General features: G+C 35.0%; 2 protein-coding genes across 2 annotated transcripts; both read left to right on the top strand.

Annotated features, from left to right (window-relative positions):
* The first annotated feature begins 256 nt into the window (after window positions 1–256).
* LOC142349884 (homocysteine-responsive endoplasmic reticulum-resident ubiquitin-like domain member 2 protein) lies at window positions 257–1,977 on the top strand. Its single transcript, XM_075401722.1, has one exon. It carries the CDS (start codon window positions 265–267, stop codon window positions 1,789–1,791), a length of 1,527 nt encoding a protein of 508 aa, XP_075257837.1. The 5' UTR covers window positions 257–264; the 3' UTR covers window positions 1,792–1,977.
* A 4,873-nt stretch (window positions 1,978–6,850) lies between these two features.
* LOC142349263 (heat shock 70 kDa protein 13-like) lies at window positions 6,851–22,303 on the top strand. The gene is made up of 5 exons (XM_075400706.1): window positions 6,851–7,074; window positions 13,723–13,959; window positions 14,339–14,451; window positions 20,461–20,617; window positions 21,196–22,303. The coding sequence occupies exons 1-5, from the start codon at window positions 6,889–6,891 to the stop codon at window positions 21,907–21,909; spliced, it is 1,407 nt and encodes a 468-aa protein (XP_075256821.1). The 5' UTR covers window positions 6,851–6,888; the 3' UTR covers window positions 21,910–22,303.
* Window positions 22,304–23,775: the final 1,472 nt, after the last annotated feature.

Raw genomic sequence — 23,775 nt, 5'->3', positions numbered from 1 at the left:
GTTGTTCGCTTTTTGAACCCGAGCTCAGCTTTAGGCTGTATCTTTTACAGTGGGATTAGAATTCTTGAATTCTTTCATGGGCAGTTTTTAAGCTCTTAATAAATAAATTGTTTTTGTCTGTGCTAATTTTAATTTCATGAAACACTTTTGAAAAATCACAGGAAACGTTTTATATGCCAGTTAAGCATTAACGTCTTTGGTGAGTGTTTGTAGTGATGTTCAAACGAACGATAGATTTGATTTTATTTTCAGATAATTTTCAAAATGTCCGAGGATAAAACCAATTCTGTGTCAACAAAGGAAGTATCAGAACAGTCAGAGAATTTGTTTAGTTCTGAGTCGTCTAAATCGGCTGCAGGAAGTTCAAATACGAGTCCAACTTCCGGAGGAACACACATTCAAATTCTGCTGAAAACCCTGACCCATGGTGATAGAAAAATTACCTGTTCATCTGAAATATGTGTTAAAGATCTGAAGTGCCAAATAAGCAGAGAATTCCCATCACAGCCAAAAGTGGATGACCAGAAATTGATTCACGCTGGCATTTTGCTGAAAGATGACGTGAAACTGAGTACAGCGTTTAAAATGCAGATTCAGTTTGCAGCATCGAAGGAAACTTGTTCAGAGTTTATTGTGCATTTGGTTTGCACAGCAAAGGGGAGCCCCATTTTCAAACGCCATGAAGCAAATATGTCGTCTACATCAAACAACGCCTCAGAGCCTCAATTTTCTGGGACAAATTTGACACCAGGTGCGACAAACGTGGCTTCAAATTCCCAAAGTTCATCAGGCTCAGGTAATCGCAGTGCAAATGCACCTCTCAATTTTGATAATACAGCTTTACAGAGTGACTATGTTGTAAATTATATCAATTCGAATATTACGAAAGAGCAGTACGCAGAGATGGTAGCAGACATGCATGAGCAACACAAGACCTACTATGAATCGGTAAAAGATGAAGTCATAAAAAATTTCAAAAAGCAAAAGTTCGAGCCTTCAAGTTATTCGGATTTGAACAGTACAATCAACTTGTTACTGGGTAAAAAGCCTTTAAACACATCAAGTTGGGCGTCCGGTGGCAGTGCAGTCGTCGCGGAACCATCGGCTGATTCGGGAAGAGCCGATGACGTTAATGCGGACGGTGACAATGAAAGAAACGTCCGACAGGACAATGATGAAGCTCGAGCAATTCTGGAGCAAAGGCAGCGTGAAAATGCAGCGGTAATAAATGCTGCAGGAGGGTTCGGTGGAGGTGCCGGGGCTGTCCAGAACGAGGAAAATGGCGAAGAAAACGATTGGCTTTCATGGTTTTATCGAGAATCAAGGCTTGTGATATTGCTCATTATTCTGTATTCGTACTCATCGCTGAACAGAGTCTTGACTGTTGGTGTCATTACAGCCTTGATGTACTTTTTTCAACGAAGGTGGTTGCCTTTGTTTGGAAGAGAGCTCATGCGAAGAAATGACGACAACAATAACATAAACAACGATAACGAAAACAATCAACAAAACGCTCCTCAAAATAATGAAAATGAGGACCATAACGAAAATGATGGCGATCCGTATGACGAGTTTGACGGCGAAAATGCGGTCCGAAATCGAAGGAATCCAGAATCTTCTGAAGCAAGTAACACGACTGGAGCGGAGACGCCAGTGCGTGTGCAGAATAATCAACCCGAAGCCCCCACGCGATTGGCAAGAGTCTATTCTGCAATGGAGACATTAGTCGTTGCTGTGACTACATTTTTCGTATCATTGTTTCCAATTGAGTTAAGACAACAAAACGTTTAGAATGCTATATTTGGGAATGACACATTATTTTTTTGAATAGATAGCTTGAAATCTATTAATCTCCTGTTTATTCGAAAGTGTGCTCTGAAACTCTACGTATAGGGGAGATAGAAATTATATTAAATGTTCTCTAAAACTGTGTTTTTGTTAGTTATTTGAGTTAGGGGAATTCATTTTTTGCTTTTGTTTTTCTCATTATTAATTGTATTTTGTAAATGTTGAGTTATTGATTCGTATATAGTTGCGTCAAAAGGGCTTGGCAATGTTGACATCAAATTTCAAACCCTTTCGAAATAAATTCTAACTTTGAAAAAGTGGCCTGTGATTTGCTCATTCAATGCATCAAATGCAATACAATTACTTATTTCCATATTCATTCCAACGTAGTTTGAAACGTTATTTGTCTAATGTCGAATGGACTGTAATTACAAAAAATGGGAGATCTTTATGCTAGCCCCTTTGTTGTTCAGACACTTGACTTTTTTGAATGTTTAACAGATCATTACGTTACCTTCCTACAACTGTCAGTTTTGGAAATAAAATACATCAGAATTTCGAATAAGCAACAAAAAAGTGTTTGCATGATTTTTATGCTAATGCGGATCAAGTTTTTGTAAAATAAGTTCTTATTTTTGATATTTCAGGTGAATAGCAACTGCTTTGAGGGTATCTCAGAAGAACCTTGATGTTTTCTTTCTAACAATGTCGCTATAAAGTATTCAAAAACATTTTTAAAAATGCATTTTTTTAAACACTACATTTTTAGCCCGCTTTTAGCTTGTTTGATCAATTTTTCAAGTCAATTTACCCATTTTTCTTTTCCTAATTTTGTATAGCCACCGTCAGCGTCTCACAGTTATTATTCAGGCGCTCTCCTTTTTTTTAAAATTTAAATCGTTTGAATTGTATTGAAGAGCTGTCTGTTCACACATTTTCATAACCTTTGAATTCAAATTTAACTGATGATTTTGGCCACGTCGAAACAGAAAGAAGAGCGAAGAAGCAAGTGGTTTTGAGCGTGAATTTTTTTGCTCTATTTTTAAAGTAGAGTGAAAAATGAGGTTTTAACAAAAATTCGCTTCGTCGCTAGTGGTTTTTTTGTTCACATGCATTTCACTTTGGTTGTGTTGGTTTCTCTCTGATTTTCCCAATCCCTTCATAGTCCATTCTAGGTTTTATTTTGGTTTTTTAGTCAATAAAAGTTATTTGAATTGTTTCAGAAATTGTCTTGCTATGTTTTCAATCCGCTTACCTTTTGATCACATTTTTGGTTTTTTTGATAAGACACGATTTTCACGTCTGACTAGCGACTTACTTCACTCTCTATTTCAATTGAGTAGATTTTAAATTCTTTCACTCATTGAATTACGCAATGTAGTGCATACGATCAATATCAAAAGAGCAAAATCAAATGAAACTGGATAAACCGACGAAGATCGTTCATTAAGTCATAGTACTTTTTATATTTTAGTTTTTTGAGAAACAGTCGACAATAATTTTTTGGGATATGTGATAATAATTGTTTATAAGTTTCCTCCGAGAAATATCAAAAATGATAAGTCGAATCGAACAAAAAAAAACTAAGAAAAGTAATGTGTTTTATGAACAGTTTAGTTCAGAGGCGATTTTGAAAGGATATAGACCAATTGGTATTGGCTCTGCACCGCCTACTTTTCGCAACCCTGAGAAAAAGCATATTCAAAAAGTTAAAATTATTTTAAGTTTGATTTTTAAAATTTCACATTGACTTTGGGCGTTGTTTCTTTTTCAATCAGTGTTTAAAACGAACAATTTGAGTTTAACGAGCACTCTCATCTACTCTTTTTGCTATTATTAAGCTTTTAATTATACATTTCAGATAGTATATATCTTAATGTATCTTTTCTTAACGAAGTTTTACGCAATTATTGTAAACGTATCTTTTTATGCAAAATTTTTACTTGACCTTTTTTTTGGAGCCTTCTTTTGATTTTGTTTCTCGAGTGACTTTTTTACGCTCGTTTGTTGATTTTTTGAGTGATATGATTTGAGTTTCTCTGACCTATGACACCTAAGTTGTTTGCCTTGCCTATCGTTCGACAGCAATTCGTCTGCCGTTATTCGATTAATATATTGAAGATGTGCTGACATATTTCGATTTTTTGGAATTCTATTTGAGTTCAAATTTGTTTTGCGATTTTACTAGCATCGGAGCAGTACAAGTGTGAAAAAATGATTAGCTTGAGAACGTGAAATGTTACATTGAAATTGTGACAAAAACAGAGTTTCGCGAGTTTTTATTCATTGCTGTATTTTTTGCGGATGTTTTTTCATTCCTTTTGTCGGCTCCATCACGAATGCTACTGAAATTTAGAAGGATTTTGAAATCGATCGGAATCTAGTTGCAATTGAGCTACTCACTTAATAATAATTGAGACTAATAATTTTTTGCCTTTGATGCAATTTCTTCTGTTAGTGAGAACTTGTTATCTCCATCTCTAATCTCGAGCTTTTTGGTGATTTTTGCAATAATCAACAGTGGTTGACTTTATCAGCTTAATTTTCAGCTTTTTATAGATTTCATTGTCGAGTCTCTCAATTACTTATTTTTTCTTTAATTTCTCTCAATTTTGTCCAGATCTTAATTTTCTGTTCTAGTGTCCAGATATGCTGTTCCTTTGTCAAATTGTTTGAGAGTTCTTTTTGTTTTTTATAATGACACATTACTTTATTTCAGAGGTCAATTCTGCGGCTTCGACTTCTTTTGTTCAGAAAATTTTATATTAAAAAACATGAGTTTTCGTCGTCTGCCTCAGTTGTTTTTGTGTTTTGTCTCAAAGCCCGTTTTTATCGGGCATTCTGAATGAAAATATATCGTATTCTGTTTCCTTTTTGTTGATAATAGACGGTTTTAACTATTTTGACAGTCCTTTGCTCAGAATAGTTTGCGATTTCTTCGAGCTCCAGTCATAGTTGTTGGAAATTTCCTCAAATCATAATTAATCTATTATACGTGGTTGATCACTTATATTACAAGGTACCTTTAGGACGTCATTCTTCGGTTTCGATGATTTTCGAAGTGAATTTTGAATTTTGGCCAGGCTGGAATTGAAGTCGAGTGCAAATGGGGGTGATTTTTTGTTGTGCAATCTTGTTTGCTGTAATTTTAAGACACAGAGTTTTAAAAAAGTGTTTGAATAAAAATTTGCTTTTTCGATAGTGGTATTTTGTGCACAGCACAAAATACCACTTTTGTGTTTACTGTTTTTATCGTCGTTCTTTTAGTAAAAAGGTTTTTAAAGTCCATACCTACCAGTTCGAACAGTTTTTGTTATGACCTCGTGTAATAAAAGAGAGGTATATGCTAGCCCGGATTTTTCTGTTGTTCTGTCATTTTTGACCCCCCCCCCCCCATATTGATTAGAGGAGGACATTAGTGTTGTCATTCAAAATTCCTTGTAGCATGGAATATTTCTCCATGTTTTTCCATAAATAGGTTTTTTTCAATTTTGTTTTTGCTGAGAAGGTATGATTTTTTGAAAATAAATGGTTTTACCCTAAAAAACTATCGAGATATTTCGTCAAATTAAAAATTTCTGACTTCAATCGAAAAGATTAAAATTCTCAGTTTTTATTCTAGTATTTGCGTTACTTTAAATTTTATTAGCACTTTCTGTGGAACTATATGCTCAAGTTTGTTTTGTTCAGTCAATCTTGGCCGATCGGTATATTTGACCTTGAAAGATGTGAGTGGAATTTCTCAGAAAGCCGGCCGAGCGGGAAAATTGCAATCGAATCATTTCTTGTTTTTCTAGTAATTTTCGATATTTGACAATTTGTTAATTTTTGGCTGATTTTCACTATTTTTGTTCATTGTTTCCGTACTTTTTCCAAAATTAGTTGAATTTAGTTAAAATTTTAAAAAATCATTAGCAAAATGGTATTGGTTTAACGTTAATAGTTAAATGATGATTGTTGAATTGTGTCGCTCAACTTCTTGAGCAGTCTTCGGAAATATCGCTCTTAATGACTAACTGACGCAAAATCAGCCTGTTTTTGCCCATTGTGCAATTTTTTTCCAAAGCACTGATCATAAAGATCGCCGGCGCGTCCTGCGTAGATTGAAAAGAGTTTTTTCTTTCTTTCACTTTCCAGTACTTGCACTTTCCAGTGGAGCAATGTGGGACCCCCATATTGATTAGAAGAGGGCATTAGTGATGTCATTCAAATTTCCTTGTAGCATGGAAGATTTCTCCATATGTTTTTCCATAAATAGGTTTTTTTTAAATTTTGTTTTTGCTGAGAAGGTATGATTTTTTGAAAAAAAAATGGTTTTACCCTAAAAAAGTATCGAGATATATCGTCAAATTGAAAATTTCTGACTTCAATCGAAAAGATTAAAATTTTCAGTTTTTATACTAGTATTTGCGTTACTTTAAATTTTATTAGCACTTTCTGTGGAACTATATGCTCAAGTTTGTTTTGTTCAGTCAATCTTGGCCGATCGATATATTTGACCTTGAAAGATGTGAGTGGAATTTATCAGAAAGCCGGCCGAGCGGGAAAATTGCAATCGAATCATTTCTTGTCTTTCTAGTAGTTTTCGATATTTAACAATTTGTTAACTTTTGGCTGATTTTCAGTTTTTTTTGTTCATTGTTTCCGTACTTTTTCCAAAATTAGTTAAATTTAGTTAAAATTTTAAAAAATCAGTAGCAAAATGGTATTGGTTTAACGTTAATAGGTGAATGATGATTGTTGAATTGTGTCGCTCAACTTCTTGAGCAGTCTTCGGAAATTTCGCTCTTAATGACTAACTGACGCAAAATCAGCCTGTTTTTGCCCATTGTGCAATTTTTTTCCAAAGCACTGATCATAAAGATCGCCAGCGCGTCCTGCGTAGATTGAAAAGAGTTTTTTTTCTTTCTTTCTATGTACTTGCACTTTCCAGTGGAGCAATGTGGGATGAAGTTCGGCCGGTTTGTTTAAATTAAATTAATTTTTAATTTGCACTGATTCTAAGCCATTTTTTGCCACTCCGAACTTCTCAATGCTTTTGGTATTTTAGTGTTTTTGGTATTTATTTCCAGCTTAACAGGTTTGATATAATTTCAGTTGATGTCTGGTGGTTTTGTGGCCATTGGAGTTGGCCTCCTAGCAGTGTTGCTGGTCGGCTACTTTGGCCAGAGACACCTCCCACCACCAAAGCCCACCTTCATTGGTCTGGACTTAGGCACCACCTTCTCATGCGTGGGTGCTTATCATCCTGTCTCGGGAAACGTCACCATCTTCTTAACAGACCAGGTATGAAATATGATGAATATTGTTGTTCATGGTGCTTCTTTGCGGACAAGATGTTGATATCAGCTCTGGGCATTATTCTTTTAAAAAATGGAAATTTAATGATTTTGATAAATACTGCAGCTGTAAAGTGTTATGAAATAAAGAGTGGTGGTATGTAGTCCAGTGGCTGCTAGTTTGCTTTTAGAAACAACAGTCTTGACCTTTTATCAAGGTTGTCAAAGCTTTTTCTTTTGAGCAATTGGAAACAGTTTATGCAATTAAACTTAACTTTTTAAAGGAGGTACAATTTTCTAACTACAAATTTTGCAGAGACCACTACTCGCAGGTTTGATGTAATTTGAATAAACAAGGCTCGAATGATTCTGTGTGTGTGGCACAAAATGTTCCTCACATCCGCATTTGGAAGCGTATAGTGCATTAATCACGATCTCTGACACAGCATTGGAGAAACGTCCGAGCACTTATTGATTTATAGCATTTTACTGTCAAAATGGCGACTGCTTTTTAGCTTGATTTCGAACAAAAAGCAACAGTGAAGCATTATCTGAAAAAAGCCGCAGTGAAACAATGTTTTCACATGAACCAAAATGCCTTAGTAACCTAAAATTACGAAGCAATATTTTATTCGCACTTAATTTCTTCGAAAATTGTGAAAAGAAGGCTGTTGCTATGATACATCAGCATAAAAAATGATTTAGCTTAGTCAGTTAATCCGGTCTCTTTTTAAAAAATTTTTGGCATAATTTGAGAACTCATTACAACTTAATGTCAATTCCGAATTTCTAGTTCCCAATTCGGAATTATCTGTATTTAATACTGCGTGCTTTTCCAGGAAGTTAACTGTGGTCAATAACCAAAAAAATATAGTTGTAAAAATGTCAATAATGTTATACAGATACAAAATTTTTATGGTTTTTTTCTGGTTAATTGACAAGCAATGAAAACCTGATGAAATAGCATATGCAACTTCTGAAGTTTGGAAAAAATACGATAAGTTTCTGAGGAATCAAAAAGCCTTAGTAATCTTGCATTACGAAGGCATTCTTCATTTGCGCCCAGTGTGTCAAAATTTAGATACCGACAAAAATCAGCTCAGTCCCAGTTTTTAGCTAATGATGGCTTTGTTTAGCTTCATCACTTCTGGTTTTTGTTTGACCTTTAGCAGATATGATAGCCATAACCATTTTAAGGCCATTTCTATCGCCTCAATTCAATAAAGTTTTGTGTTTGATACTGCACGCACTTTCACAGGAACATCACTGTTTACAAGCACGAGCAAATATGGCTGTAGAAATTTGAATACTTTTAATTCATACTATACGATAACAAAAGATTTGCATGCTTGATCCTGATACTCGAAAGCCAACCAAATACATGAAACGGAAACCGCAGAAGCAAAGTTTTCAATTCGTCTAGAATTTAGTACACTGTTGAAGATTGTATTTTGTGTTGTTTTGACTAACTAGTTCGGGTGAAGCTAAAATGTACATCAAGAACAAAAATTTTTCAATATTTTTGAAATTGCGGCTCAGCAATTTTTATATAAATGCATTTTAAATAGATTGATTGAGTAAAACTAGCGTTCTGACATCTAAATACATTTACGCAAAATGTTGCAAAAGCAGATGGAGTAGGTATAGCAAAATGATTTTTATAACAAATGAATTTTTTTTGACAAAAACACCATGAAATATAAATTTCACTACACTAACTGATCATAAGAAATTAACCTGAATAATTGAGATAAAAAACAAAAAAGATGTTATGAAACTTCATATTACAGAGCACCATGTACGTCAGTTTCCTTAAGATTTTACTTGCTGTGAAATTATTTGAACTTTGGCTTCCTGGGTAAGCACAAACTACTAAGTGAGGACAAATTAGCAATGGGGTCATGAAATGGAGGTATAAATAGCTATAAAATAGCCGCTACCAGGTCCGAGTTTTGGAACCCAAAAAAATTCTGAGTATCACACCTAAATTAAATTATCCCCGCCTGTCGTTCGAGAGCGATTCATTGGACGTTTGTCGGTTTATGTTTTCAATTTGCGAAAAATCAAATGGATCTAAACAATATAGAGAAAACAAAAGATGTAATACGAAACTCCTTATTTGAGAGCTAGCCTGTTTCAGACGTCTATTTTCAAAGTTATTGGAAAAATAGATTACATGATCAGAAAATGGTCAAACTTGCCACACTAGGAAAGCACGCACTAAAAACTTCAAATAATTTTGCATATAACAAAACATGTAACCATGGTTACATTAATTATCAAATCAGGCATCATTATCAAATCCACGGAGGCTTTTCAAAATCAATGCCGTTATTTTAATGATACAACTTTATTTTTTGTTTGACAGAACAAGTAAGATAATATATAAAAAAACATATCTTGAGTGAGTGGAACTAATTGGGAAATACAAATATGTACAGAAGTGACATGAGGATAAAATTTCTAATAAGAGATGTGCCAAAAGTTTCAGGAACTGTTAGCTAGATACAACGTTTCAAATAGAAGATGATACACCTTTCTACACATTTGAATAACAAAATACAACAGACGGGGACTTGAAATACAGTTTCTTTCATTTGCCTTACAACGGTCGCCTAAATTAATAAAGAGATGGAGCAACTGACGCCTCAAATCTTTTTAAATAATAGGATGAAATAAAAGTGAAGTGGAAAACAAGATCCGCACAACAGAAAAATTGTGTTTGGCGACTTGTAAGAGCCGAAGTTAAAAGAGCCGACTGAAACAGTGCTGAAAGTTGATTAAAATTGTTAGCCGATAAGTCAAGATAAATTTTGCAGTCAATTAAGTTGCCTGCTGAAATTTGACTATCAAATGCTCAACCAATCATAACTCTGTATTTGGGAAATGAATTTTTAATATTTTCTAGTACCAGAAACAAAGCGAATTAATAAATAATTATCTTGAAATTATCGCGGGCCATGGCCATGCCTCAGCGGCTTGTTGGACTTGATATGCAACTATCACAAACGAACATTTGAGCAATTAACCCAATTAAATACTTTTCTTGGTATTCGTCGAACAATTTACGTTAATTAAAGGCATCTTTGCTTTCGGCTTTTTAAATTAATTTTGTTTCGGCAATCTTTATACTCGGCTCTTTTTAACGTCGGCTCTCTTTCACGTACCGTAACTAACGAAGTGCATAGACTTTAAAATGAAAATTTTAAAGTGATGAATCTTTGACTGTCTCACAAAGAGAAGAGCACCAGTCTGTAGAGATTCTCAGACGAATCTCATGAATGAACTATTAGTAAGAGCTCATAAAACAATTTCTAATGTTTTTATAATTAGGGAAAGTGCGTCAAAGTCATCAAATTTATAAAAATGTCATTATTGATCTAAGTAACTGCAATGTAAAATAGAGAAAATTTGTTTACTGTTTGAAATGAAGTTCAAGAAGTCGGACAGCGACAAAAGTAAGTCAAAGGCCATACTTAAAAATTGATCGCGAAAATCTTCTCTAACTCTTGCTTTAGCTTTGACGCCCTCAATCGACTTCGTTATGATAACTGAATTGCTCCAGCGTAACTAAATTCACATCCAGTGTTTGTTCAAAAAGAATCAGAATGTGAGATCTTTTAAAACAGGACGTTCAGATAACATCCAATAACTATTATTGTAAAGTTATGATTTTCTTAATAGTCAACTGAGTTATATTGGGACAAACACCAAATTCTATTCTGAAAAGATAAAAGCAAACCAAAAATTTCTGAGATGTTGTTTTTCTGCTGATTTTTTATCTATGTTGTAGACATTAACTGGTTAACGACAAATTTTTGAGGTCATGCTGCTCATGAAAAGCCTTATTTGCGTTTAGTCTCTTTTTTTTTAAATGAACCATATTTGGACAAACACCAAATTCTGATCTGAAAAGATAAAAGCACACCAAAAATTTTCTCAGATGTTTTTTTTCTGCTGCCCATGAAAAGCCTTTTTTGCGTTTTCTCTTTTGAAAAATGAACCATATTTGGACAAACACCAAATTCTATTCTGAAAAGATAAAAGCAAACCAAAAAGATTCAAATGTTGTTTTTCTGCTGATTTTTTTAAATATCTATGTTGTAGACATTAACTGGTTAACGACACATGTTTGAGGTCATGCTGCTCATGAAAAGCCTTATTTTCGTTTTGTCTCTCTTTTTTTAAAAAATGAACTATATTTGGACAAACACCAAATTCTATTCTGAAAAGATAAAAGCAAACCAAAAAGTTTCTCAGATGTTGTTTTTCTGCTGATTTTTTTGTCTATGTTGTAGACATTAACTGGTTAACGACACATGTTGTAGCTGCTGGTTGCTATTCGTTCAATTGTGACTCATCGCAAGCTATGTCTACAGCCTCGAAGTTAACTGAGTTTTGAAAGTTTGTGATATATTTTTACAATATTCCTTTATTTTTAAAAAGTTGGAGAAAAGACAGTAAAATTGTTCTAATGATTCAAATCAAAAAGTTGATCAAAAATGGGAAGAATTTTGTATCCATTGTTTTGAAAAAGCTATTTTGCATTTGAATTATAGTTTTTGACAGTCTTAGGAGAATGAAAGATGAAAACTCTAATAAGAGATGTGCCAAGAGTCTCAGGAACTATTAGCTGTATACAAAGCTTCAAATTGATGATACACATATATAGCGGCCCAATAAGATCTGTAAAAAAAACAAAATACAACAGCCAGGAACTTGATATACACAATTTATTTTGTTTTCCTTACAACGGTCGCCTAAATTAATAAAGACGGATCAATTGACGCCTCAAATCTTTTTTAATAGGACGAAAGAAAAGTGAAGTGAAAACAAGTTCCGTACAAAATCCAAATTGTGTGTAAGTAACGGTGAATTGTAAAAGAGCCGAAGTTAAAAGAGCCGATTGAAAGAGCCAAAATTTATTGAAATTATTAGTGGATAAATTGAGACAAAATTAAGTTGCCTTCTGAAATGGGACTACCAATTTCCCAACCAATCATAACGCTGTATTTGAGAAATGAAATTTGAATTTTTTCTATTACCAGAAACTGAAAGCGAATTAATTAATAAATAGTTATCTTGAAATTATCGCGGGCCTTGGCCATGCCTCAGCGGCTTGTGGGACTTGATATGAAACTATCACAAACGAACATTTGAGCAATTAACCCAATTAAATATTTTTCTCCGTATTCGTCTAACAATTTAGGGTAATCAAAGAAATTTTTTGCTTTCGGCTTTTTAAATTAATTTTGTTTCCGGCGCTCTTTATATTCGGCTATTTTAACGTCGGCTCTCTTTCACGTACCGTAACTAACGAAGCGCGTCGACTTTAAAATGAAAATTTTTGAGTGATGAATCCTTGCCTGTCTCACAAAGAGAAGAACACCAGTCCTTAGAGATTCTAGACGAATCACCAGAATGAACTATTAAGAAAACAGTAGAGCAGTTGATCTAAGTAACTGTAATGGAAAATAGAGAAAATTTGTTTACTGTTTCAAATGAAGTTGTGATGAAGTCGGACAGTGAAAGCAGTAGTCAAAATACCGCACTGAAAAAATGATCGCGAAAATGTTTTCTCTCAGATTTCTGCTTTGGTTTTTGACGCCCTTAAGCGACTCCGTTCTGATAACTGTACTGCTCTCGCAGGACTAAAATCACAATCAATGTTTGGGTTCAAAAGGAGTCAGAATGTGAGATCTTTATAAAAGACTGACATTCAGATGAAATCCAATTTCTATAAATTGTAATGTTATGATTTTCTTAACAGTCGACTAGATCGTGGCGACTAGATCGAGTGAGCATGCTCTTCATAAGAAGTCATATTTTTGTTTTTTCTTTTCTTTAACAGGAATCATAACTGGAGAAAATTAAATTCTATATTGAGAAAATAAAAAGCAAAAACAAAGAAACTCTCAGAAATTGTTTTTTAATCCGATTTTTTTCCTAAAATCTTAATGTTACTAAACATGAACTGGTTATTTGCCCATCCGGTAATTGTTGGTCGACTTTTTAAAGTTTTTGTATTTTTACAATTTTCCACAGTTACAATATTCCACAGTTCAAGACAGTACAATTGATCATATGGTTGAAATAAAAAAGTTGATCAAAAGTGGACCAAATTTTTCTTTTTTGTTTGAAAAAGCCATTTTGTATTTGAATTATAGTTATTGACAATGTTAGGAACGTAAATAATTTTTGCTTTTAGAATGCCTTGATATAGCCGGCTTGGAAATAATCGAAATAAGAACAAATTGTAGAAAGATTCGATCTAAGGTTAGCCTAAATTGACCTGAAATTGTGGCCAAACGGGTGCCAAAACTTTTTCCAGAAAAGCAAGTTTCTTGAAATTTTTTGTTGAGAGTTTCTAGATCCAGGGAGCCGCATATGTGATACGCATAGTCTGATATCACATATGTTAGTCTGAGATGATAAAAATAGTCTAAATTTCTGAAGAAAAAGGTTGGACTGGCATCAAGTTCTCTTATTTTAAATGTGCTCGGTGTGGGTATAATTCGCAAGTCAGAGTGTCCAGAAAAAGAACAAAGTGGGTTTTTGCTCAGTAATTTTGGCGGCTTTTTAATTCTTGAAGTCATGTATCTTGAAGTTGCTAATATCAGTCACAACGAGAAATCGTGATCTAAAACTGTTTCAGGGCTCTCAATGCATTCCAAGTGTAATTGCGATTCTGCCTGACAACGGCACAGTTCTGGTCGGCAAAGCAGCTCTCAACCAGGCCCCTGCCATCCCATCAGCCAATCTAATTTATGATGCCAAGAGATTCATTGGGCGCAGTTTCCAACAGACGTCGGACGAAGATTTCCAACTAATTAAAGACAGATATCCTTTTACAATACGTTTGACCCCCGATAGAAGCAGAGCTTTCTTTGAGGTAAACTCAGAACTAACACCGCAATTCCAGCCGAGAAATCGACGCTCGCATTTTTTATCTCGGAGCTCTTGCTCATCGAAAACGAATTTGTTGCAACTGCAGAATGGTTTTCCAAGAAAAGCTCGGAGATAGATTAATATCAGTTCAAATCGCTGAAACTGTGGCCCAAAACAGGTAGTAGTTAACACAATTTAGATAAAATAATCGGCCTGTCCACTAAACGACTTTATGAAGTTGCTCGGATCAATTAAGCTTCCGGTGATTTCGTTTTTTATTGTAGCTTATAGTTGGTTTATAAAGTAGGAGATACATTTAAGCCGCTGAAGAAATCGAACTGTGGTAGTTGTTGCGGGCTTCAGGTTTGCCGATTTCGTTCCAGGTCGTGCTTTCCAATGGAACTTCCATCTTCTTCTCGCCTGAAGACGTTGGTGCCTATATCCTGCATTATCTGCGTACAACTGCCACTAACTGTCTGGGACGACCCGTCTCGAGGTCGGTCAATAACTTTGAATACTAATTTCTGAATAGATTAGCTGATAATGGCGTCTGGATTGTTAAAAGGACTGTTATTTTTCAGAGTTCGGGCTTAACAACAGTGCAATCCTTTATCTTGTGTCTGGAATTATTTCCAATGCTTCTTTTTGATTTCAATTGTGCCGATTGTTCTCTATGAAGAATACTCGGATAGAAACTTTGGCATTATTTCAATAGGTTGCCGCGTTTTTGAGTATTATAGTTTTTGTCTTCTATAGTTTTGGTTTATAAAGAAAGAAGGAAACAATTAAATTCGTTGCTGTACAAAGATTTGCATACAAACAATTGTGTGCATGATGTCATTTTTACTGGTCAGACGTGACTTACCTCACTTTCAAACTGACTTTTGCTTACTTCAATTAAATGAAATAGGTTCAGTTGAATACATGTCCTGATTGAAGGTTACTTGTGGTCGGCGTTAGTGACTTTTGTGACCATCAACGTAAATATTTATGGATATGACAAGGTATCGCGCAATCACCTTATTAAACTTACCCTTTTTTTCAAAAATGTTCAAGAGATGCATTTTTGAAGAGCGTGTCTCGACAGAAGCAAATATTTTTCTAAGTACGGGGCGTTGCTCAACCTGTTAGTATAGTATCTCAAAGGACAGGATGCAGTTCGTTCAGCTTGACAATAATGATAATAATAATAAATTGTTTCCAGAGGTCAAGAGAAAAAATATCTATGTATATTTACATAGACAAAATCTATATAACTCTGGAAGAGCACTATTAGGCCATAGAGGACTGTTATCAAGTGTCGTAAGCGGAAGAGAAATGTCTGTGGTAATTGATGATAAGAAAACAGGAAAATTAACAATATCAAAAAATACAGAATTAATTAATTATTATTAAACTTAGATAGTAACTCACAATTGTCTATGATGTAATTGTCAAGGAATTTATGACAAAAATCTTTGACTTGAAGGTTTGATTTAGTACGAATGTTATTTATAAAGTTTGGAAAATATACTAGTTAGCAGTTTATCATCTACCTGATTTTAGATCTTATAGAAAAATTAGCATATTAGTTTTTGAGTCGACAAAGTTTCCTAGATCTCGTTCTTTCATTCGTTTATTTAAGAAACTTATCCTCGGAAATTGAACCTGAAACTGAGTTTTTGCTCCTTTTTATTTTTGTTGCTTTTTTACAATTTTCATAGAGTTGTAGCTTTGATACGTTGTAAATGAGTAGTTTCTTTCTTGGTTGTTATGGATTCATAATTATTTTTGAAAGTGAAAATTCTAGCAGTTCTGTTAATCATCATGTTAGAACTCCAGAACCGAGCAACTGGCTGCACATGTTTGATAAACTGTTACAAGCTGTCTCGTGCTTAAAGATTTTCTTAATCGTTAGAATAAGGAACAGAAGGTTATTTTTTTCTTTTGGACTCAGCATGTTGGAAACTTAGATCTTTGTCCAGTAGGATACCAAGCTACCTATTTACTGCAACATTGTATGTTTTCACGTTCTCAATTTTTAGAGTGTTTAGGTAATGGGTATTTTTCTTTTTGTAAAACCTAACTGTTTTTGTTTTATCAATATTCAATATGAGGCGATTCTTTTCGAGCCAAATTGAAGATCTATCTAGAGCTTTTTTGGTGCTCATCACTTTTGGTTTTCAGGTCCTCTTCGGTTAAATTACAGTATCAGCTGCATACAAAATTGTTCCAGTTCGCGTTGTAGCAAAACCAATATCGTTTATATAGATAGCAAACAAGAGGTCACAACATCGAGCCCTGGGGTACGCCAAATCTGATTATTAATAGCCGCCCTCATCTTCTCAGGCGGCTATTATTGCGCTCCTATTTTTTTTTACTTCGTCGAATAAAAAAATATTTTGCTTTACCTCATTTTGCCGCTTTTTCAACATCTTGCGCGGTATCTTTTTGACTTCTCTAGGCTAGTTTCTCTCTTCTCTCATTTTGCTAAAAGTGATTTTGAACATCAGTTGCTCAGCAAAGCAATTCAAAATGAACAGAGTCAGTATAAAAAATTGAAGTCAGAAAGAGAAACGAGATAAACCCATAAAGCCCAATTTTAGATGCCCGCTATTTAGTTACCATCTCTAATGCTTATTGGTATTGATAGTAGCACCATGTAGCCTCTCTCTAAGAAAGAGAAGTACGTTATGTTCAACTACGAAATGCCATCAAAATAAATCAGACTTAAAAAATGTTTTTGTACAAAAATCCTTTTTTTTCAATATCTATTCTTTCAATCCCAATCATGCTTATTGGAATCAACGGCGGCTATTTTCCGGCAATCTGCCGGGTTTGTTCTGTGTTGTTAGCTTTTTACCCCAATTTGAGTAAATTGCACTCTATTACTGAGACATGTTTTCAGTAATTCTAGGACACGCCCCTTAATCCGCAATTCGAGCATTTTTTTAAAAAACAAAATTTGTTGATCAACAGTGTCAGAGGCTTTTTTAAGATCGAGGAAGGTGCATCTAGCTCCCACTGTATTTATCGAGGGTGGTCTCATTTTCTCAACAAGTTCTTCGAGTGCATCAATTGTACATCGTTGTTCTCTGAAGCCAAATTGTTTTCAGGAGATATTCTTTGTTCACGAAAGAGACAATTCTACTGTATAATGTTTTCTCGAAGACTTCCAATTGCTGGTACGATAGATATTTGCCGGTAATTTGATGGGTCAGTTCTATTTCCATCTTTGAAAACAGACCGGAATTATTTTCGCTATTTTCAAGCTTTTGGGATAGTACCCTTACTCCATGCGTCTGTTTGAAATTTCGCATATTAAAGGAGATAATGAAAAGGCAATGCTTTTTTTAGTATATAGGTGTTAAGATTAAAGGCATCAACGCTGTATTTTTTCCAATTGGCAAAGAATTTTGATCATTTTAGATTTTGTTTTACAGAGAAACTTGTAACGTTCAGATATTTTGCTTGAGCTTTCTAGCAAGCTACTATCACAATTAGCTGTCAATTTTTTGCCTTCTTCGGAAAAAATATTAAAAAATCCAAGTTTGTTTCAGAAAAACACGGTTGTGTTGATTCTGGGTCACGTGACAGCTTTTTTACGACCTCAAAAGATTCTCTATTACCGCTGCCGACAGTCTTATGTATATCTTTTTGATAAAATTGTCTCATTTTTGTTCTTACTATTTGTTTGACTAAATGTGATTGTTCATCATATCCGTTTTGCTTCTATGAAGTTTCTCTGAGGTACAATTGCCTTGAATGATTTTTCCTGGAAGCAGCGTTTTTAACTTCGTTGTCAATCCAAATTTTTTATTTGTTGACTGAAATTTTTTTTACAGGCAGCACTTGATGCAATTCTCTATTTCAGAATTCCTCTAACTAAATATTTTTGAAGAAAATGCAGTGTTTACTGTTTAAGCCATCTGCTAAAAGTTTCCACACGGGACTTAACATTTTTTAATAATTTTTCAATGATTCTGGGGTTTTGCAGTTTGGACCGTATGCAGGAACTGCAGGATTCTTTGCTCATATCCCCTGCCTTTGTTTCCATTATCTGCGTTTCAACACAATAGTGATCACTCACAGCATTTTTTGACATTTTGAAGGGAACGGAAGTTTGTGAAATACAACAAGGAGGTTTGTGTTGTTTTTGTCTCCCGAGTGGCAGTATTAGGTCCCACCAGTGGTTAGCAGTATTAGGTCGCGATAGTATTCAGTCCATTTGCTTGCAAGATGGATGTCAGTTGCTTATTTTTTTCCTTTATGAAAAAAGTTTTACTTTGAAGTCACCACAGTGTATATGTGGCATATCTGGTTTCACAACAGTTTTGTCTAAAATGTTTCCCGCTGTATTATAAGGTTTCTCGGAGCAACCTGGGGCTGGGGGTTTGTAATTTGCAAATGTAGCTTGAAACGGCTTCGAATTATTTGTTTGGTAAGTATAGAGATAGTCTGGATAAAGTTTTTCTCCTGTTTTCCAAAGAATTTCTCTTTAGTACTACACTTTACATAATACCAACACTGCCACTTCTTTTATTCCTCGCTGCGCTTATGATGGTATCAAGATTTGGAAGATTAAACAATTCTTTTCTATCACTATTACTTAACCATGTTTCCCTTATGCATAAAACTAAGTGGTTGTTGTTAGTCGCTCACAAATATTTTGAATTCATCGTAGTTTCTGAACAGAGATCTAATGTTTTGTAGTAAACCAGTTTTTAGTTCAGTTTTTTTAACGTTGTTTTTATTTTAGCTTTGAAAGAAATTTTATTAAAGCGCGAACGCTGCAAAGCATAGCCAATTCCCAACAAGTTTTTTACTGTGGTACTTTCATTCGTCGCACATTGATAAGACACGAAAAGAAGCCAAAGAAAAAAAATTCAAAATTTTAAAAAGAAACAAAAAGTTTTGCGGAAAACGATGCACAGTAAAAAAAAAATAGGCATAATTTTATGCTACAGATCACTCTGCGGAAATCACAGAGTTGCTGTTTGGAGTATCGGTCAGGATAACCATCGAACTTCAACAGCTTAATGCGTATATCAATTTGCTAATGAATAGTTGCGGAAATCACAAGCAATATGGTGATCTCTTATAAGTAATTTTTTCTCTTCCGCCGTTAAAAGTTCAAAACTAATTCAGCACTTGAATACTGTATGAGGACATCAGAATTATCAATTGAATAGAAAAACAAAGATTTTAATTATCATATGTTCAAGTGTTTCTTTTTTTTATTCTTTTTTCAGAAAGATCTAATTAATTGCTTCTTTAGTGCGGGGGATAATTATCCTCCGGATTAACGTTAGTTAGTCGTGGATTCTTGTTCTTTTTGACATCATTTACATTTTTCAGCTCATCAATCTCATTGTTTTTTTGTACGTTGGCTTATGTTCGTCTTTTGTCCACCAACACAGACACAGTACAATTGTGAGTGCTTACAATCATGTTTCATTTGGCCGTTTGGGCCTTGATTTGGGACTCTACTTCAGGCAGTGGTTCTTTCAAATATATGTGTTTTCCGTTGGTATGATTTTTCACTTTTCGTAGCACTGTTTTCTTTTCAAATATTTTTAACTTGTCGTCAAAGTATATGAATTTGAATATGACCGTCGGAAGTTGGAACTCGGTTTCAGTATTTGTTAGATTATGACAGGCTTTATGCTATTTCTTAGTAACTTCATTCTCAAAAAGTTCTAAACAATTTCAACGTATGATACGTAACATATTTGCTGGTAGTCTATCTTTAATTTTTCTGGTTTGTGCGAAGTTTTTGCACCTCAGTATCTTGTTTTTTTTTCTAAGAGCTTCAACCTCCTTGTAAAGTGTCTCAATTGTTTGTGGTGGTTTGTGGTTACTCAAAACCTCTGATGTTACACGGGATTCTGCGTACTCATTGTCGCATTGTAGTTGTCATTTATAAACAAATAAAAGAGTCTTGAAATAATAAGTATTAACGTGAAAAGTATGTTTTGAATCAATGTGCAGATATATTTTTGAGAAAAGAAAGGCTTTCGCTGCTTAAACGCGCTGTGTTTCGTTTAGAACACTTTTACGCTCAAGGGCAGCCGACTGTTTCAAATGCTGTTCTCTTTTGACAACCCTTGTGAAAGCACCAGTCCATTGCTCATCTTGCTTGGAGTCAGAATTGAAATGTGCCTACAGATTTTCCTGTTGTTGCTCCTTCGTCTCACGAATTTTTCAGTTATCAGAGGCGTAGAAATAAACTGCTAAGCTGCCAAATGTGAGCCGATTCCATTTCGAATAAATTATAGCTGCTTCCTCGATGCTAAACTTGTGAGATAATATTTTGCCCGAGACTAGTGAAATGAAGCCACATCACGCTTTCTCGTCGTTTGAGAGCAGATCGCCCGATAGTGTTCGATTATTAAGATAAATTTTGATTTTAAACAGTGCTTCTCTTTTTCACTCGATTTTTATAGCCGAAGTTCTGTCCTGGTGCAATATTACTCAAAGTTTATAGATTTATAGCTAGTGTGAATCATTTCGTTTTGATGTACAGGGCAGTGTTGAGTGTTCCGGCTGAGTTTGACCAAGTGCAGAGAAATGCCACCAAAAAAGCCGCAGCGAAGGCTGGACTTGATGTGTGGCGTGTGATCCAGGAGCCGACTGCTGCTGCGATGGCGTATGGACTGCATGAGGAGGAAGGAATACAAATGGTTTGTAAAATTACTTACATAGGGAGGAAAATCTGTTTTCAGCAGCATGTTGGTATGTGCTGTAATATAGTTGTCGCATCAGTAGTACTATTGGACTGTTAATTGCTTGATAGAAAAAGGAAAAATATCGTTCAGTAAAATTTCCCTTTTTATAGCTGCGAAGCTGTAAGCTGAGCGGAGCTATATTGCGGTGCTCTTGGTTTTTTTTACAATTCAAAGAATTTGAATTGTATTGGGGCGCTGTCTTTTTTTTTAAGATCTGTTCACACATTTTCATGATTTTTGAAGTCAAATTGGAGTAGTGATTTTGGTCACGCCGAAACAGGAACTGGAGCGAAAAAGCGGGTGGTTTTTCGGCGTGAAATTTTTTCGCTCTAAATTTAAAGTAGAGTGAGAAAACGGTGTTTGAACAAACATTTGCTTTCTCGCTTCACTTCAGCTTTGCACTTGTTTGTTACCAATAAGATTTAACCAGCGGATGATTTGATTAGGTATTTTTACAGATCTGGTTCTGTCTGTAACCTGCTGCTTTCATACCTCGTGATACCCAACAAGAGACATCTTGTGATTGATTTTAGGTGCTAGTAGTGGATCTTGGTGGAGGAACTTTAGACGTATCATTGTTGAATAGACAAGGTGGAATCTTTCTCACCGCAGCCATAGCGGGAAACAGCTATTTGGGGGGACAGGATTTCACGCATCGTCTGTTGAATCATATCTTGGAAAAATCAAACCTAACGATCGAGGGAAACGGGAACACTACAGAGACTGAAATAAGCGATCAAGTTGTTCTGACTTCTGAAACCTCTAGTGAAGCTAATACGGTTCCTTCGCCTCATTTGAGATCTATTGATCAAGCTACACTGCAGAAGTTACGCCTGCTAGCTGACCAAGTTAAGATAGACTTAACCGACCAAGAATTCATTCATATCAAAATGGAAATGCCAGTAGAACTGGATCTCAACATCACAAAACAAACTTTTAATCAAATCAACGAAGATTTATTCCAGAAAGTTCTGAGACCTATTGAGGTTGTTTTGGAGGAAGTTTCGCTCGAGCGTGAAGATGTGGACGAAATTGTGCTGGTTGGCGGATCAACTCGAGTTCCAAGGGTCCGTGAAGTGATAGGTGAATATTTTGACCGCGACTTATCAAATCCACCAAAAGTTGACCCGGAACTGGCGGTAGCAACTGGCGTATCGGTTCAAGCTGGAATTCTGGGCGGAATGTGGCCACTGCAGGTCAGTGCAGTCGAAATTCCGATGAAGGTAAGAAAAATCCACGTCCTCTGATGTGCTTTCAATGGTGATCTGAAGTTGATATCATGGGAGTTCCTAAGTTCGCGGCATTGCAATTGGGCTTCTTATTAGTTGTTTTAAATTTGACGAGCTGATGTGAAAATTTTTCTCCTTAAAGGACAGGAAAAAATGTTATAAAAAGCATTTTGTGTGACAGAAGTCAATCAGAAAGTTGTGTTCGTTTGAAAACTTTTGAAGTTAAACTCGATGTTGTGTTTTTGTCGTTTTTCTTCCTCATGGTGCAAAGTTAAAATCATTTTTATCTTTATAATATGCTACGTACTTAATGATTTATCAAATTGATCTAATTTTGTTAATATTAGTATACCGCTCAATGTTCAATTTTAGTATTAATATGGTGAAATTGAATTTCAATGCTTTGTGAATAGACTTTCAAAATAAGCCTTTCTGAATTATTTCAAATTATCTCAAAGTTTAAAATTTGCTACTGTCATTTGCTATAGTCTTCTTATGTTTGGCACTCTGGATTGAAAACTGCTTCACATTTTTTAAGCTTGTATGCACATCAGTTAGTCCTGCGGCTGTTAAGGAGAAGCCTACCAGAGTTGAGTTCTCAGAAAGAAGCCCAGTTTGATTGTTCATTTTAATGCATTTATGTATTTTACGTCGGATCGAAAGAAAACGGGATAAAACAAAAAAGCCCGTGAGAATTAATGGAAATCCATAGGTGTACTAATTCTTCTGACCATACCTTAGTGGGGAGGGAGGAACTATATGCTCAACTGGGTTTGTTTTTTTTTATAGCTGCGAAGCTGTAAGCTGAGCGAAGCTATATTGCGGTGCTCTTGGTTTTTTTTAATAGCCGCCCTCATCTTCTCAGCCGGCTATTATTGCGCTCGTATTTTTTTTTACTTCGTCAAACTTTTTTTCGCTTTACCATTTTGCCGCTTTTTTGACATTTTGCGTGAAATCTTTTTGACTTCTCTAGGCTAGTTTCTCTCTTCTCTCATTCTGCTAAAAGTGAATTTGAACATCAGTTGCTAAGCAAAGCAATTCAAAATGAACAGAGTCGGTGTAAAAAATTGATGTCAGAAATAGAAACGGGATAAACCCATAAAGCCCAATTTTAGATGCCCGCTATTTGAACGTCGTTCCTATAAGTCTTAGTTACCATCTCTAATGCTTATTGGTATTGATAGTAGCCCCTGTAGCCTCTCTCTAAGAAACAGAAGTACGTTATGTTCAACTACGAAATGCCATCAAAATAAATCGGACTTAAAAAATGTTTTTGTACAAAAATTTTTTTTTTCAATATCTTCTATTCTTTCAATCCCAATCATGCTTATTGGAATCAACGGCGGCTATTTTGCGGCAATCTGCCGGGTATGTTTTTGTTTAGTCGTCTGACACCTGTTTTTCGTTTTACATTTGTTCACACAGCAAAGCTTAAAAAGTCAAATTTTCTGAATGACTTCTTCCTCTCACTAACGGAATTTGCGCGCGTGACGTCATTTCTCACTCGCTTTAGCAAAAGTTTTTAGGTTATTTGCGTGATTAGATTTTGATCATACGTGACTTACCTCAATGAATAAATTGACTTTTGCACTTTAAAACTTAAGTTTAATTTGAATTTGTTTAAGGTCAAAGGAACTCATTTGTGCAGTAAAGGTCCCTAATAAGAGGCTTCTGTGGAATGAATTTTAACAAGTATTATTAATTTATCGCTGAATGTTTTTTACCTAGTTTTTTGAGCGGCGTCTATTTTCAATTTAGATCTGTATCTGTTTCTATCTCTATTATATGGCACGCAGGTCTATTCTTTCGCAGCTATTCCGGCAATCTGCCGGCTATGTTTGTTCCGTCAATTTTGATCGGTCAATTTATTCATCTTTGAGAGTG

Source organism: Convolutriloba macropyga, chromosome 11, assembly GCF_964194025.1.
Source record: "Convolutriloba macropyga chromosome 11, txConMacr16.3, whole genome shotgun sequence".
In the NCBI taxonomy this organism is placed as follows: Eukaryota; Metazoa; Xenacoelomorpha; order Acoela; family Convolutidae; genus Convolutriloba; species Convolutriloba macropyga.
The sequence above is the reverse complement of the archived record's forward strand: the minus strand, read 5'-3'. Positions and strand labels throughout refer to the sequence as shown.

What these genes read in the sequence shown, in the direction of transcription:
- LOC142349884 (XM_075401722.1), top strand. Translation starts at nt 265, where the DNA reads ATGTCCGAGGATAAAACCAATTCTGTGTCAACAAAGGAAGTATCAGAA.
- LOC142349263 (XM_075400706.1), top strand. Translation starts at nt 6,889, where the DNA reads ATGTCTGGTGGTTTTGTGGCCATTGGAGTTGGCCTCCTAGCAGTGTTG. An exon ending in GAAGCAGAGCTTTCTTTGAG is followed by an intron (nt 13,960 to 14,338) that starts GTAAACTCAGAA and finishes ATTTCGTTCCAG; the next exon opens with GTCGTGCTTTCCAATGGAAC. An exon ending in CTGGGACGACCCGTCTCGAG is followed by an intron (nt 14,452 to 20,460) that starts GTCGGTCAATAA and finishes TTTGATGTACAG; the next exon opens with GGCAGTGTTGAGTGTTCCGG.